This window comes from Tupaia chinensis, unplaced genomic scaffold, assembly GCF_000334495.1.
Source record: "Tupaia chinensis unplaced genomic scaffold, TupChi_1.0 Scaffold000489_1, whole genome shotgun sequence".
Lineage (NCBI taxonomy): Eukaryota > Metazoa > Chordata > Mammalia > Scandentia > Tupaiidae > Tupaia > Tupaia belangeri.
This window is the reverse complement of record NW_006160001.1, coordinates 5,689,337-5,704,618: the sequence shown is the minus strand read 5'-3', so window position 1 is coordinate 5,704,618 and position 15,282 is coordinate 5,689,337. Positions and strand designations below refer to the sequence as shown.

Sequence of the window (15,282 nt, the reverse complement as noted above, 5' to 3'; positions counted from 1 at the left end):
TGAATAAAGTGTTCCGTGATTAAAATCTTAGAAAATTGGTCCTTGGGGGGAAGGTTAGGAGGATTGGATTTATTTGATCTTATAAAATTAAATATATATGTGTGTGTGTGTGTGTGTGTGTGTGTATACATATATATAAAACATGTTTCAAATATATATTTGTATCTGTAAACAAGTATTCATGTAATACTTGTTTGCAGTGAGTAAGTTAACAGATAAAAACCAAATATTTGCTAAGTCAAAAGAGATTTAGGTTCATCAAAACCTCCTGCTAAAATCAGCAGCAGATAGTGAGCATTTACTAGACATCACAGCAGTAAGAAATAAAGGTTGTCAGTGGCTTCAGGGAGCTGAAGACAAGACAGAAACGAGCACACACTGAGCCCTCGAACAAAAGCCAGGATGTAATATTTCATCAAGTCTAGACTGTGGGCCTCAGTCAAGATGAGTGGGATGGCTCTCTGGGACCCGATGGAGCAGAAAAGCAGAGAGAGGTCACCAGGAAGGGATGGTGGGAGCCTGCAGGGCTTGAGCTGGGTTTTAGAAGTAAGCCGCTGTATGGGAAGATGGGATGGCAGAGCATTCTAAGACACTGGCTGTAATGTTTTTTATTATGATTCCCCAATAAGAAATACATTTTCTATCACCGCCCAGTAAATTCATACACATAGTAAACAAATGTGTCCTAAAACATTTAACATCGTTAAATGTGATGTATCAGATTTTTTAAAATGATCTTATTTACTATTATTATTATTTAAAGTTTTGCTATAGGGCATGTGTGCTCATCAGAAAGACAGAGAGAAAGAGAGACAGCCAGTGAAAAAGCAACCCACCAGGTCTAGGACATGAACCACGGTCATCCACGTGGGAGTCCAGCGCCCTAACCACCACAGCACTAGCTGGCCCCTCATTGGATGTTTTACACATTCATTTATTTCTCTACGCCATTATTATCATAATAATGTTAGATTAACCCATTAAGAGGCTGAAGACTAGAAGGGAACCGGAACCCCAGTGTAGAGGCCGAGCTGAGCCCGTGCTACAAGGGGACACTAATTGGAGAGGATTTTCACTACCAGGGAAGTGGTGAGAGAGGACATTGCTAATGTGACGATGGTCTCCAGAAGCCTTTATTTGCTTCTGGAGTAGGAATGAATTACTTTGGGATGTCATGGCCAAATTTCCAGCTTCATCTCTTTATCGGACCAACCTTACCTTTGGACAGTAAATTGACCAAGATGATTTTGTAGATTTCTTTCAATGCTTAATTGTAGTTTAGTGTCTCAGAGCAGAGGGCTGCGGTTGGGGGAGAGGGATTTGCTTCTGGATTCCCATGAACAATGACGGTCACGGTACTTACTAAATGTGTGTTTTGTTTCATATTGTGACTGGCCATGAATTTGGGGTATAGAATATAGCGCTCGGTAGGATAGTTATCTAGGAGAGGGTGTAGGGGCTCTCTCCATGGGCAAGTTGAGGAGAGGAAAGTGATGGTATGTTGGAAGCTGACCTTCTGGAAGGAGCATGGTATGGCCAGGTGTGCCTGTCAGAGCCAATTGCAAGCATCACAGTGGCCGGGCCCAGGACTAGAGAACTCTGCCGTGGCAGCACCGACTCCTCCCTGCTGGCCCTTTGGGTACAAGCTTTTCGCTTTGTAGGCTTGTTGTTCAGAATCTGGGACCCTCTGTCAGAGGTCTAATTACCTCTCTCGCCAACATTTGGGTACGAGCTTTTCACTTTGCAGGCTTGTTGTTCAGGATCTGAGACCCTCTGTCAGAGGTCTAATTACCTCTCTCTGCTTCTTCTTCAGGCTTGCCACTGCCTTCCCAATTGGTTCTGAATTATTCTTCTCTCACCTCAAACTCCCAGAACTCTAGTATGTGCAAGTGTCCATCCTTTTCCCTTTTTTTTTTTTTTAATTTGTCAGAATATCTGTGCTCAGAGCGAGGCAGAGAGAGTGAGAGACACAGAAAGTGAGAAAGCACCCACCATGGGACATGGTCATGCCACAATCCCTTCTCTTTCATTTTCTCCTCCTTTTGGGATTTTGGGCAAACACACACACACACACACACACACACACACACACACACACACACACACACACACACACGGTGTGCTCTCAAGCCACACGGGTGGGACCCCAATCTCATGGTTGGCCATGTGGGATCTAACTGCCTTTATTGTCAGGCTACAGGCTGGTCCCCCTTTTCCTTGATACTTTCTGGGAGCCCCACTTGCTGTGTGTGCAGGTCGAATGGTCTTGAGGATTATTTATTCAGTATCTAGTTGTGGGTAGCCATGTTCCCTTTGACTCACCTGCCCCAAAACAAAAGTAACTTGTGCCTCCTCTGAGGAGAGACTTGAAGTAAGGAAGAAATAGTTTAGACCTCCAGGAATGTGCCTTTGACTTTGCGCTCCAAAGAGTAGGGGAGGAGGATCATTCCTGCCATGTCCTATAGAAATTGAACCCTCTAAAGAGGCACGTGGAACTAATTTTAGGGAACCCCTGCAATCAGATTTTTTCTCCTGCTTAAGAGTGCAGTGTTTTAGCTGCAATGAAAAGGAAAATCCTTTCATGTGGCCTTTCCTTTGCCTAAGTTCTCTAGTCTTGTCCTCTGAGATTTAATATCCTTTTGATCTTCACAATCCAGTTTTAATTTGGTCAGTTTAGGTTAGGGAAGGATTTTAAAAGACAATGCTTTTCCCTGTCAGGATAATATAATATAGGTAGGAGTCATTGGTCATAGATGTAGTTCAATACATCTGTTTCTTTTTCTTTGCTTGTCAAAGACGCTCTGGGGGCAACAATGTCGGGGCTTGCTATGGTTGTTACAGTTATTGTACAGTTGCTAAGTAAAGCTTCCTATGCTGTAACGAATGCTTGTGCCAGGGCCAATATGTTATATCCCTTGAGTTCCTTTTGATAGGAAGCGTGATTTGTAATTGAAGAGAGCACCTAAGGTCTTTGTGAGTAAATTGATTGTTGTAGTAGGAATATAGATGATTTGGGCCCAAACACATTCTCTTTGTTCAAATGCTTATTTATTTTTGAGAGAGATGCACCCCCAACCAGGTCTTCATGCTGTGATGTACACTCAGCCTCATGCTGTGATGTACGCTCAGCCTCAGCAGCCCTGCATCACCAGCACATGTGTGCTTCTGGCATGCTCAGGGAGGTCCCAGGATGCAAACCCAGGACTGTCTCCATGTGGGTCCAGCTGTGCTACCATTATGCTACTACCACTGCCTGGCCTCCTAGATACATGCTAAGCATATGAAGGGAGCCCACATATAGAGCTGCACATTGTATTGATGGTAGCCTAGGTACTGGACCTAAAGGCTCAAATTAAAAATTCAGTTCTTTAGCCACAGTAGCCACAGTTCTGGTGCTCAATAGCCACATGTGGTCAATGCAGTATGACAATTTAGGCCAAATATTGACGATTTGCTTTGCAAATTGGCTTCCACCTGCTGTCAGTAACGCTCCGTAGTCACATCAATCCAAAACATCTCCCCAAATTCCCAAATGTCTCATCGGGGGGAAAAAAATCACCCCTGATGGAGAATCTCTGGCCTCATGGTTGCAATATTGGACAGTGCATATTGTTCTAGAATAATCTCTAGCAGAATCTGGTTTAGGGGTGTTTCATAGATGAAGGATTTTGAGCTCTAGAGGAATCATGGTGGGCTTACTACCCAGGACTTTTGGCTTATCCTTCACAAAGCCTTGGGAAATGGAGGCACAGAGAGGTTATAGGTGACTTATGGCCACACAGCAAGCATCTAAGTGTCAGTCTAGAGCTCTGGACTTTAAGTGCATGCAGTCTAAAGGATAAACTGCCAATCTTATTTACACTCCCTGTTCTTTCTGAGTTCTTAAACTCAGCAATGGCCCTGGGGGGGGGCGAGGGGGCGGGGAGAAAGTCCTGAGAAAGGTGAGTGACCCAATGCTGAGACTCAGAGATGCAAATTCTGGGCACATCCCTGTTACACCTCCTTAGCCTATGCCTTTCTTTAAGGCCCCACATGTAGCTAGGAAGGGAGGGCTGACTGGGATTTCTGGTGCACTCCCTTCTTGCTGTGAGATAATGCAGCCTCACTGGGTTTCCTAGTTCTGCTAATGTAGAGCAGTTAGGAACACACTCCTGGGGTCATGGAAGACTAATTCTTTTAAATTCCCTTCCTCCCCCCCCACCCCCCTCCCCCGAGGTTTTTGCTATAGGGCGCATGCATGCGCTCTCCAGAAAGACAGAGAGAGAGAAAGGGAGACAGAAAGTGAGAAATCACCCACCAGGGAGGATGGCCATGCTGCAATCCCTTCTCCTCCATTCTCCTCTCAGGTTCTTGGGCACGCACGCACACATGCCTGGCGTGAGTTTAAGCCACTGGGTCTAGGACTTGAACCACGGTCGACTACATGTGAGTCCAGTGACATAGCCATTACGCCAACTGCTGGTCCTCAAATCCCCTCTTTTTGAAGATACAAGATGGGAAGCCCCTCTTTTTTAGCTTTTAAACATACAGTATCTCCTCTGTCTGGGTCCACGTAGTGGCCTATGGGAATGGCTTGAATATGACATACCTGGGGGTTTCTTATCTTCGGAGGTCACAGTGGCCTATGGGAATGGCTTGGATATGAAATACCTGGGGGTTTCTTATCTTCGGAGGTCACATGGAGGCAGAGAATGTGCAGAAGGTTTTGGTAAGAGAAGAGGAGCATGTCCCCATGTAGTGGTGTCCACAGCTGAAAGAGCCAGAAAGTAGGCTTAATTCCGGGGTCTGCTGCAAGGCAGGACTAGAAAGTAGACTGGCCTGCAGCGTGTCCTGGGCTTTTTTAAATTTTTATTTTTGAGAGATTTTTGCTGTAGGACACGTGCACTTGCCGGACGGACAGAGAGAGACAGAGAGACAGAAAGTGTGAAAGCATCTGCTCCCGTGGGTTGGTGGGATGACCATGCTGCAATCCCTTCTCCATTCTCCTCTTGGGATTTTTGGACACACAGGGACACGTGTCTGGTGTGAGTGTAAGCTGCCAGGTCCTGGACTTGAACTGTGGTTGACTATGTGGGAGTCCAGTGATGTAACCATTATGCCATTTGCTGGTCCTGAGTGCCTTGGGCCTTGTGCTCATCATTTGGTCTCTTGCCCCTCTTTCCCATTCATCCTATTCAACTTCACACACCTCCCATGACGTCCTCAATCACTGATTTAGATTTCTCATTCCTCTGCTCCAAAATCTTCAATGGCTCCTTGTTGCCTTTTCACATTGGAGACCTCTTAGTCGTTTACTCCAGGCTCGTATGTTCTCATATGGACATCAGCTCTTTCCCATCTAAGAGTACATACTACTGGGTTGTCAGAAAAGTCACGCATATTTTTCTCTGCAAAAATGTGTCATGTCTTTTCCGACGACCTAATAATTTTCGTGTACTTGAAAGCTTTACTATTATTCTGGTGTGCAGAATTTCTCTGTCAGGGTTGGGGTTGACAGTGGTTGAGGCGTTGTTCAAAGCTGTCTGATGCTTAATAGCTTGTTCAGGGAAAAGGTTGGTTTTTGGTGATACTTTGTTGAGTCAGTAGCCCAGATAACTATTTAAAGTCAGTACACAGCTCAGAAGTCCAAGCCTAGTAAACAGGCCAGAAGGGTGGCAATAAAAGCAGATGAAGAATCGTGTGTACATAAACCCTCGGGTAACCTCGAGCTGTTGACCAGTTGGCTTCTGTCACACTGTGAACTGAGTGAGCTGTGGACAAGGTCAAAGGCCAGTGTTCCGAGGAGCCAGTGGTCAAGTTTAGCTAGAAATAAGCTAATGTGTAAGCGGCCTCCAGGTCTTTTGCAGTTTGCGTCATCTTCCCAACGTTAGTTAAAAGCAGCAGCTTTATCTCAGAGATTGGTGACCAGACTGCAATTGCATCGAACTGTTGATGTTTTCTTTTGGAAAACCAGCCTTTTTGGGTGTCTCCATGGTGAAGGGGAAGGTATTTTTAAAGTTGCCCATGGGGGCAGGTTTTGATTTGAGTGACAGGAGGGCAGGCTGGGCCTGGGAGGACCAAGGTTCTGCCCGTCAGCTTGACCATGGCCGATATTGTTCACTAGTTCTCCCTCTTCTCTTTGCTCTGCAGACCAACGAGTGGAACAAAAATGATGACCGGCTGCTGCAAGCTGTGGAGAATGGGGATGCGGAGAAGGTGGCCTCACTGCTGGGCAAGAAGGGGGCCAGTGCCACCAAGCACGACAGCGAGGGCAAGACCGCGTAAGCTGACAACATTGCTTTCTAGACGTGCTAGTTCTGGGCCCTTAGTGTCCTAGGCATTCTGAGAATCCAGATGTGCTGGTTCTGGAATTCCCAGTATTAGAGGGGAAATTCCATAAGTGCAATATGGCAGGGCTTTGTGAAATCACTGGCCCTCCTCCTCCCACTCAACATGTTAAAATCCGCAAGAGGAGATTTTAATCTAGTTCTTTCCTATTCAAGTTCCAAATTATGTATGGAGCTTTATCTTGAATGACTGCATTTGTCCCAGGGTGTAACCCAAGATTTCACCAGAGAACAAACAGCATCAAGATTGCAACCAATTAGTAGATGGGAAATAAATTCTCTCCTAGATAAGAATAAGATAAACGAGGAAAACATAATCTTTTCCTTAGTCCTCAAACCTTGTTATTTATATTTTTATTACTTTAAAACCTCCCCTAATGTAGATCAGTAATTACAGTAGTAGTGTGTATTTTGCTTTTTGACTTGCCATATATGGTACTCTTGTTGACCATAATTAAAACTGTGTATTTGATTAAGTATTTGCATGTGTTGCTGTGTGAGTATGTGTATTTATTTCTTTATATCCATCCTTAGTTCAGGTGGATATATTAGAAATCTATCTGGCTCCAAGGTCAATAATCTATCTATAGATTTTTAATGCAGAAGTCTTACCACTTATGAGTTACATAATTTTTTTTTTTTTCTGTTTTTTGGGGAGAGGTTTTTGCTATAGGGTGCATGCACTAGCAAGACAGAGACAGACAGAAAGCAAGAAATCACCCCCTCTCTCCCGAGAGGATGACCACGCCACAATCCCTTCTCCTCCGTTCTCCTTTCGGGATCTTGGGCATGCACGCACACACGCCCAGCGTGAGTTTTAAGCCACTGAGTCTGGGACTCGAACCACAGTAGACTACATGAGAGTCCAGCGACATAGCCATTATGCTAACTGCTGGTCCCATGAGTTACATAATTCGTGAACCTCGATTTCCTCACTGTAGAACAGAGATGACTTTACTTAATTGCTAGAGGAGTTACAGATATAACACAAGGTGGTGTTGTAGGTTGGATGCCCTCAGCAGAAGACTTTGAAAGTCCAGTGGTGTTACCATTACCCCATCTGCTGGGCCCCCGAAAAACCCTGTACTCTTTAAGCAACCTCCACCTTCCTCCTGGCAATCTGTCATCTGTTCTGTTCCAGTGGATTTTCCCTTTCTGGATATGTTATATAAATGGGATCATAGAACATGATCGCATCGCCTTCTGTCTCTGGCTTCTCTCAGAGTGGTGTTTTCAAGGTTCACCCATTTTGTAGCATGTATCAGTTTTTCAGTCTGTTTCTTTTAATGGTACAAATGCATACAGCAGCTGTATAAAAGCCGTTGACTCCACTGTACAGATGAAGAAGCTAAGGTCCTCATCACACCACTCTCCCTGAATTAACTCTGGAACCAGTTCTAGCACCTCTGCCTTTGCACTTTGGGTTGACTATTGTTTTCCTCCAGCATCACACAGGTCAAAAGTGAGAAAAATAAATAAAAAAGAGAGGGGGGGAGTAATTATTTTTCAATCTAGGATTTTCCACAAGTAATTTTTCTGCTTTAGATGGTTAAAATTATTCACTGATTACTATAAGAATTTAAGTTTTAGGGACCAGCAGGTGGCGTGGTGGTTAAGGGTGCTGGACTCCCACATGGCCAAGTATGGTTTGAGTCCCAGACCTGGCGGCTTGCTCTCTCACTTTCTCTTTCTCTCTCTCTCTCACTCTATCCCCTTCTGGTCAAATTAAACTAACTAAATAAATAAAGTTAAATAAAATAATTTTTTAAAAAGAATTTAATTTTTTAAAGGCACTACAGAATTAAATCTTATCTGCCTTCATAGTCTCATTTAAATCTGAGGATCTGAGTATTGAGAATGAGGCTGGACTGTGGGATTGGAGAATCTTTCATAGCCCTTCCGCCTCATGTAACAATGCAAGGTCAAGGATTCTGTTGTTCAGTAGACCCCATGCAGTGTTGTCCCCTTCTTACTTTCAGAGAGATTCAGGTTTGGTCTAATCTATGCACGTCTGCTTGGAGATTTTTCCAAAACTGCAGTGGAGACGTCTCTGTCCTTGTTCCTGCTTTTTCCACATGCACTCGGTTTGGTAGCTCATGAACTGTTAACTTCCCAAAAGCAGCTCTAAATCTCTGACAAATGGATGCTGAACTGGAGACCCCTCTGCAGGAGTTCTTGGCTAGGGCATTCCCACAGAGCTTACAGGGATGGATGGCATTAAGAGATGTTTTGTATTTCTCTCTAAAGGGAAAGGCCAGATTACAGTCTTAAAAACTGTGCCCTTGGGCCGGCAGGTGGCATGGTGGTTAAGGTGCTGGACTCCCACATGACTGACCATTGCTTGAGTCCAGACCTGGCAGCTTGCTTTCTCTCTATTTCTGTCTATCAGCAAATTGAATAATAATAAAAAGTAAATAAAATTAAGTAGATAATTCTTTTAAAAAAAAACAAACAAAACAACTGTGCCCTCAGACCAGCTGGTGGTCCGGTGGTGGTTAAGGCCCTGGACTCCCACATGGCCAACTGCGGTCCGGCTCCCAGACCTGATGGCTTGAAACTCATGCCGGTCATGTATGCGTGCAAGCCCAAAATCCCAGGAGGAGAACAAAGAAGAGATTGCATCGTGGCCATTTCCCCCTGGGGGTGATTTGTGACTTTTCTTCTCTCTGTTTCTGTCTCTCTCTCTCTGACAAGTGCATGTGCCCTTTCATAAAAACCTTAAAAAAAAATTCTATCCTTGACAGTGCTTGGCCTCATCTTCTGTCTGGTCATTAAGGCTTACCCTTCGGTTTATTCAACTTCATATTAAAATTAAGCTAGAGGCTGATTTTCTAGAGTGCTTATGTGATAGCCCATTTCTGTAAGTTTGTTCTGAGGCCTACAATTTCCTGATAGTCTAGAGTCCTGATTTTGGCCCTTGAAGTTGTCCCTCTGATCTGACCTTATGTATCCTAATGTTTGTTCTTATATCCCTTCTTCTGGAGACGAGACTTTCCACTCCTGGTCTCCTGCCATGTAAGAATGTCCACAAATTTGCCCAGGTCCTACGACCAATTCAAACTGCCTTTCTTCCTGGTTGTTTGGTCCTTTTTTGACTTTTTATTGATTTAGAACTTGATATATTACACTGTATTGAAAGAACAGGAACAACAACAGAAATGCCTTCATTTTAAGAGAAAAAAAAAATCTCTGTTTCCTCAAAGACTTGGATCTCACACAGCATAGTAAACTCCCTGAGGACAGGATCATATAGCTTTTGTTGTGGTGTTGGTTTTTCCCACTGTTTCCAGCCTAAGGAGGCATTTTGTTGGTATTAGTGACTTTCTAGTTTGATTCTTCTGGAGAAAACATTTTCCTTTTGCCGATACTGTCTCCTGGATACTTATGGGTGAATTAACTTGGGATCCAAGGGGATGAAGAACTATTTTGGTAAATAGCATAACCTGACCCTGTTCACTCAGTTTCAAGAGCTATTAAATAAAGACTCAGCCTTTACTACCGAGAGACCCAGAAGGCCCAGAAAGTCCCAAGAATGTGGCAGTGAAATCAGTCCTCTCCGCAGACATTCTCCAGAAACCTCCAGAGCCCAAGGTCAATAACCAGATGGGTGGCTGGGTCATTCTTTAGGCTTTTCAATTTCTTCCTGGAATACTTTATTTCAGGAAAAGATAAGAAACCATGTCAAAAAATTTTTCTCCACCTAAGGCTGATCAAACAGGGGATAAAAAAAGAAAAGAGAAACAGAAAAAGCAGTTGAAGGACTGGAATTCATTTTGGAGAGTAAAAGAAGGGTGGTGTCTTGGTCGGAAAAGAACAAAATAGAGCAGGCCGAGAGTCAGAGCCCCAGTCTGTGTTTGTGGAGGCAGGTTTGGCCTCTCTCTGCCCCATCTGCTCTCTTTCCATGGGGGCTGTGAGGAAGTGGGAGGATGTCAGTGCCCTGAAACCTCTAACCAGAGGAGACGCTAATTGTTTCAAGATGGGTTCCCCTGCGTTTGGATGTGTGTTTCATTAAAGTTATGTGTGTTTGTCTTAGGAACAACCAGACTAAATAAAACCACTGCCTGGACTCTAGTATTTGAACAAATACCACACGGGCATGTGTGTAGAGACCTAGAAAAGAAAGAAAGAAAAGAGAACAAGAAAGATGTGTGTGTGTGCGCGTGCATGCATGCCGTTTCATGTGGCCCACATTTCAGAAACCTGATCTTTTTGGCTTTGAAAGCTAGGACTTGTGAAAGTATTTTTAGACAACTCTGTAGAGCTCAAATATAAAGTGGGGGAGGTAGTCCTTGAACTTGGCAAATCAGTACAATAAGGGGCTTCGTTGGCTAATGGTATGGTGTACTTTCCCTCTTCCTGTTTCCTCAGAATAGGAATAAAGTAAGATGTCTTATATCAGCAGTTCAGACTTGGAAATCAAGTCATCCCCCTTGATCAGCTTACTCCAGTTCTTCTCACATATGACTGGCAAATTAATGTACCTAAAACCAGAGCTGCATACTGTGGGTCATTGCAGCCTCCTTCCCTCCATGCAGAGTCACCCTACATATTTCCCAAGACCTGTTGATATTTGTCAGAGTGATCACCTGAAAATTATAATTGCTATATCCACTGTGCTTTGGGCCACATGGATTTCTGAAGGTGTTATATCCCTTCATGCCTTGCGAATCTGCCCACATATTTGTGTTTTATTAATCTACTAGTTGGGAGGTACTCTCTATGTCTAAAAAGTTCCAAATTCTATTGTAAGTCGATGCAAAAGGAGGAGAAAATAAAGTATTTTCTGCAGGGTCCATAGCACTACATCCATATCTGGAAAGACAAGACCGGTGACAATGCTGGAAACTAAGTACAAACATTTAAAATATTGACTGTAAGGGAGTCCACAAAGGGGAGAGTGCAGCAGTTAACAAATGCTTCCTGACTCGGTGCAATGTGAGGTGGGTCTTGAAGACTGTATCAGCAGAATCTGTTGGGTACAGAGGAAGAGGGCAGTAGAGGTGCAGGTAACAGCATGGACCAAGGCCAACCCAAATTGAAAAGAAAAACAATGACACTATGGCTATTGTTTCTGTCCTTTCTTTAGAAGCTTATCATAGCAGCTCAAGTTCGGGGGCCCACCCACTAGGTCACTGGTTCTCAGCCCTCATTAGCATCACCTGGGCAGCTTTGGAAAAAATGCTCAGCTCCCACTCTCAGTGATTCCGATTTAATTGGTGCAGCATACACTCTGGGCATGGGGTTTTATAAGGCACCCCATGGTTTAAATGGCCAGTCCAAACGGAGAACCACTGAACAGATGGTCCAGGAGATCTCACATTACCTAACCCAAAGCTTCCCAATAGACACTGCATCGTGAGAGCTTACAGGTGGGCTGAGATAAGACTATGGAGCTGGTTGAATCTTTTCCTTTCTCTCTTTTTAAAAATATTTTATTTTATTCATTATTTTATTTATTATTCTTTTAAAATTTTGCTATAGGGCATGAGAGAGAGAGGGAGAGAGAGAGAGAGAGAAAGAAAGCCACCAGGTCCGGGATTGAACTATGGTCAGCCACATGGGAGTCCAGCACCTTAACCAACTCACCACCTGCTGGCCCTGTGAATCTTGTTCTAGTGCACACACACACACACACACACACACATGCACTTGCACATACATATTTTTATGTATATATTTAATGCTTGTGCACAAAATAAAATTTAAATGAAAGGTAAATTTTGGCTTAAAGTAAATTATGTTGAAGTAACAATTCTTGAGTTTTTAAAAGAAAAACGGTGTGGGCCATCAGGTGGTGTGGCGATTGAAGCACTAGACTCCCACGTGACTGACCATGGTTTGAGTCCTGGACCTGGCAGCTTGCTTGCTCACTTTCCCTCCCTCTCTCATTCTCTCTTTCTGGTGAGTGCATTTGCCCTGTAGCAAATTTAAAATGACGATAATAAATTTTAAACATTAAAATAATTCTTTTAAAAAGGAAACAGTGCCATATATGACAGCTGAATACATCTTGCAAAACTGTGCTTTTTACAAGGAAGGTATGTAGGCTCAGTGGTGATGTAAATATGCCCACATATTTGTGTTTTATTAATCTAGTTGGGAGGTATTCTCTATGGAAATTTGGAATTACATTGATTAAACTATTGGTAGAATCACAGGATTTTTCATCTTATAGCTGTTTACAAACCTGAATTAAGTACTTGTGAATGAAGGATTTTGACACCCAAATGGGTAATTGTTGCTCCTGTTTGGTGCTCTGGCTTTGCTCCTCCGTGGGGTCCTCTGGACGTGCCTGAATACTGAGGTCAGAAGAGCCTGGAAAATGTAGTTCTCTATGATAGGGAGCTGAGCAGGGGAGGAGGGGATGCACCTGAGCACAGGGGCAGTGAGTGACCTGCCCTCGGTCACTATCACACGGGAGAGGGCCTTGCTGGGCTTATGTATCCTAATGTTTGTTCTTATATCCCTTCTTCTGGAGACGAGACTTTCCACTCCTGGTCTCCTGCCATGTAAGAATGTCCACAAATTTGCCCAGGTCCTACGACCAATTCAAACTGCCTTTCTTCCTGGTTGTTTGGTCCTTTTTTGACTTTTTATTGATTTAGAACTTGATATATTACACTGTATTGAAAGAACAGGAACAACAACAGAAATGCCTTCATTTTAAGAGAAAAAAAAAATCTCTGTTTCCTCAAAGACTTGGATCTCACACAGCATAGTAAACTCCCTGAGGACAGGATCATATAGCTTTTGTTGTGGTGTTGGTTTTTCCCACTGTTTCCAGCCTAAGGAGGCATTTTGTTGGTATTAGTGACTTTCTAGTTTGATTCTTCTGGAGAAAACATTTTCCTTTTGCCGATACTGTCTCCTGGATACTTATGGGTGAATTAACTTGGGATCCAAGGGGATGAAGAACTATTTTGGTAAATAGCATAACCTGACCCTGTTCACTCAGTTTCAAGAGCTATTAAATAAAGACTCAGCCTTTACTACCGAGAGACCCAGAAGGCCCAGAAAGTCCCAAGAATGTGGCAGTGAAATCAGTCCTCTCCGCAGACATTCTCCAGAAACCTCCAGAGCCCAAGGTCAATAACCAGATGGGTGGCTGGGTCATTCTTTAGGCTTTTCAATTTCTTCCTGGAATACTTTATTTCAGGAAAAGATAAGAAACCATGTCAAAAAATTTTTCTCCACCTAAGGCTGATCAAACAGGGGATAAAAAAAGAAAAGAGAAACAGAAAAAGCAGTTGAAGGACTGGAATTCATTTTGGAGAGTAAAAGAAGGGTGGTGTCTTGGTCGGAAAAGAACAAAATAGAGCAGGCCGAGAGTCAGAGCCCCAGTCTGTGTTTGTGGAGGCAGGTTTGGCCTCTCTCTGCCCCATCTGCTCTCTTTCCATGGGGGCTGTGAGGAAGTGGGAGGATGTCAGTGCCCTGAAACCTCTAACCAGAGGAGACGCTAATTGTTTCAAGATGGGTTCCCCTGCGTTTGGATGTGTGTTTCATTAAAGTTATGTGTGTTTGTCTTAGGAACAACCAGACTAAATAAAACCACTGCCTGGACTCTAGTATTTGAACAAATACCACACGGGCATGTGTGTAGAGACCTAGAAAAGAAAGAAAGAAAAGAGAACAAGAAAGATGTGTGTGTGTGCGCGTGCATGCATGCCGTTTCATGTGGCCCACATTTCAGAAACCTGATCTTTTTGGCTTTGAAAGCTAGGACTTGTGAAAGTATTTTTAGACAACTCTGTAGAGCTCAAATATAAAGTGGGGGAGGTAGTCCTTGAACTTGGCAAATCAGTACAATAAGGGGCTTCGTTGGCTAATGGTATGGTGTACTTTCCCTCTTCCTGTTTCCTCAGAATAGGAATAAAGTAAGATGTCTTATATCAGCAGTTCAGACTTGGAAATCAAGTCATCCCCCTTGATCAGCTTACTCCAGTTCTTCTCACATATGACTGGCAAATTAATGTACCTAAAACCAGAGCTGCATACTGTGGGTCATTGCAGCCTCCTTCCCTCCATGCAGAGTCACCCTACATATTTCCCAAGACCTGTTGATATTTGTCAGAGTGATCACCTGAAAATTATAATTGCTATATCCACTGTGCTTTGGGCCACATGGATTTCTGAAGGTGTTATATCCCTTCATGCCTTGCGAATCTGCCCACATATTTGTGTTTTATTAATCTACTAGTTGGGAGGTACTCTCTATGTCTAAAAAGTTCCAAATTCTATTGTAAGTCGATGCAAAAGGAGGAGAAAATAAAGTATTTTCTGCAGGGTCCATAGCACTACATCCATATCTGGAAAGACAAGACCGGTGACAATGCTGGAAACTAAGTACAAACATTTAAAATATTGACTGTAAGGGAGTCCACACAGGGGAGAGTGCAGCAGTTAACAAATGCTTCCTGACTCGGTGCAATGTGAGGTGGGTCTTGAAGACTGTATCAGCAGAATCTGTTGGGTACAGAGGAAGAGGGCAGTAGAGGTGCAGGTAACAGCATGGACCAAGGCCAACCCAAATTGAAAAGAAAAACAATGACACTATGGCTATTGTTTCTGTCCTTTCTTTAGAAGCTTATCATAGCAGCTCAAGTTCGGGGGCCCACCCACTAGGTCACTGGTTCTCAGCCCTCATTAGCATCACCTGGGCAGCTTTGGAAAAAATGCTCAGCTCCACTCTCAGTGATTCCGATTTAATTGGTGCAGCATACACTCTGGGCATGGGGTTTTATAAGGCACCCCATGGTTTAAATGGCCAGTCCAAACGGAGAACCACTGAACAGATGGTCCAGGAGATCTCACATTACCTAACCCAAAGCTTCCCAATAGACACTGTATCGTGAGAGCTTTCAGGTGGGCTGAGATAAGACTATGGAGCTGGTTGAATCTTTTCCTTTCTCTCTTTTTAAAAATATTTTATTTTATTCATTCTTTTATTTATTATTCT

General features: G+C 43.5%; 1 protein-coding gene across 5 annotated transcripts in view; it reads left to right on the top strand.

The window, feature by feature from the left end:
- RAI14 (retinoic acid induced 14) overlaps nt 1-15,282 on the top strand; it is a 149,783-nt gene that overhangs the window by 72,369 nt on the left and 62,132 nt on the right. For 4 of the 5 annotated variants that reach the window (XM_006156348.3, XM_006156347.3, XM_006156344.3 and 1 more), the window contains exons 1-2: nt 5,858-5,985; nt 6,130-6,260. In XM_006156348.3, the coding sequence (XP_006156410.1) occupies nt 5,932-5,985; nt 6,130-6,260 (185 nt within the window). In that variant the 5' untranslated portion in view covers nt 5,858-5,931. Of the gene's footprint in view, nt 1-5,857; nt 5,986-6,129; nt 6,261-15,282 lie in introns of those variants that run through there. The other variant, XM_006156345.3, reaches the window with a different exon arrangement.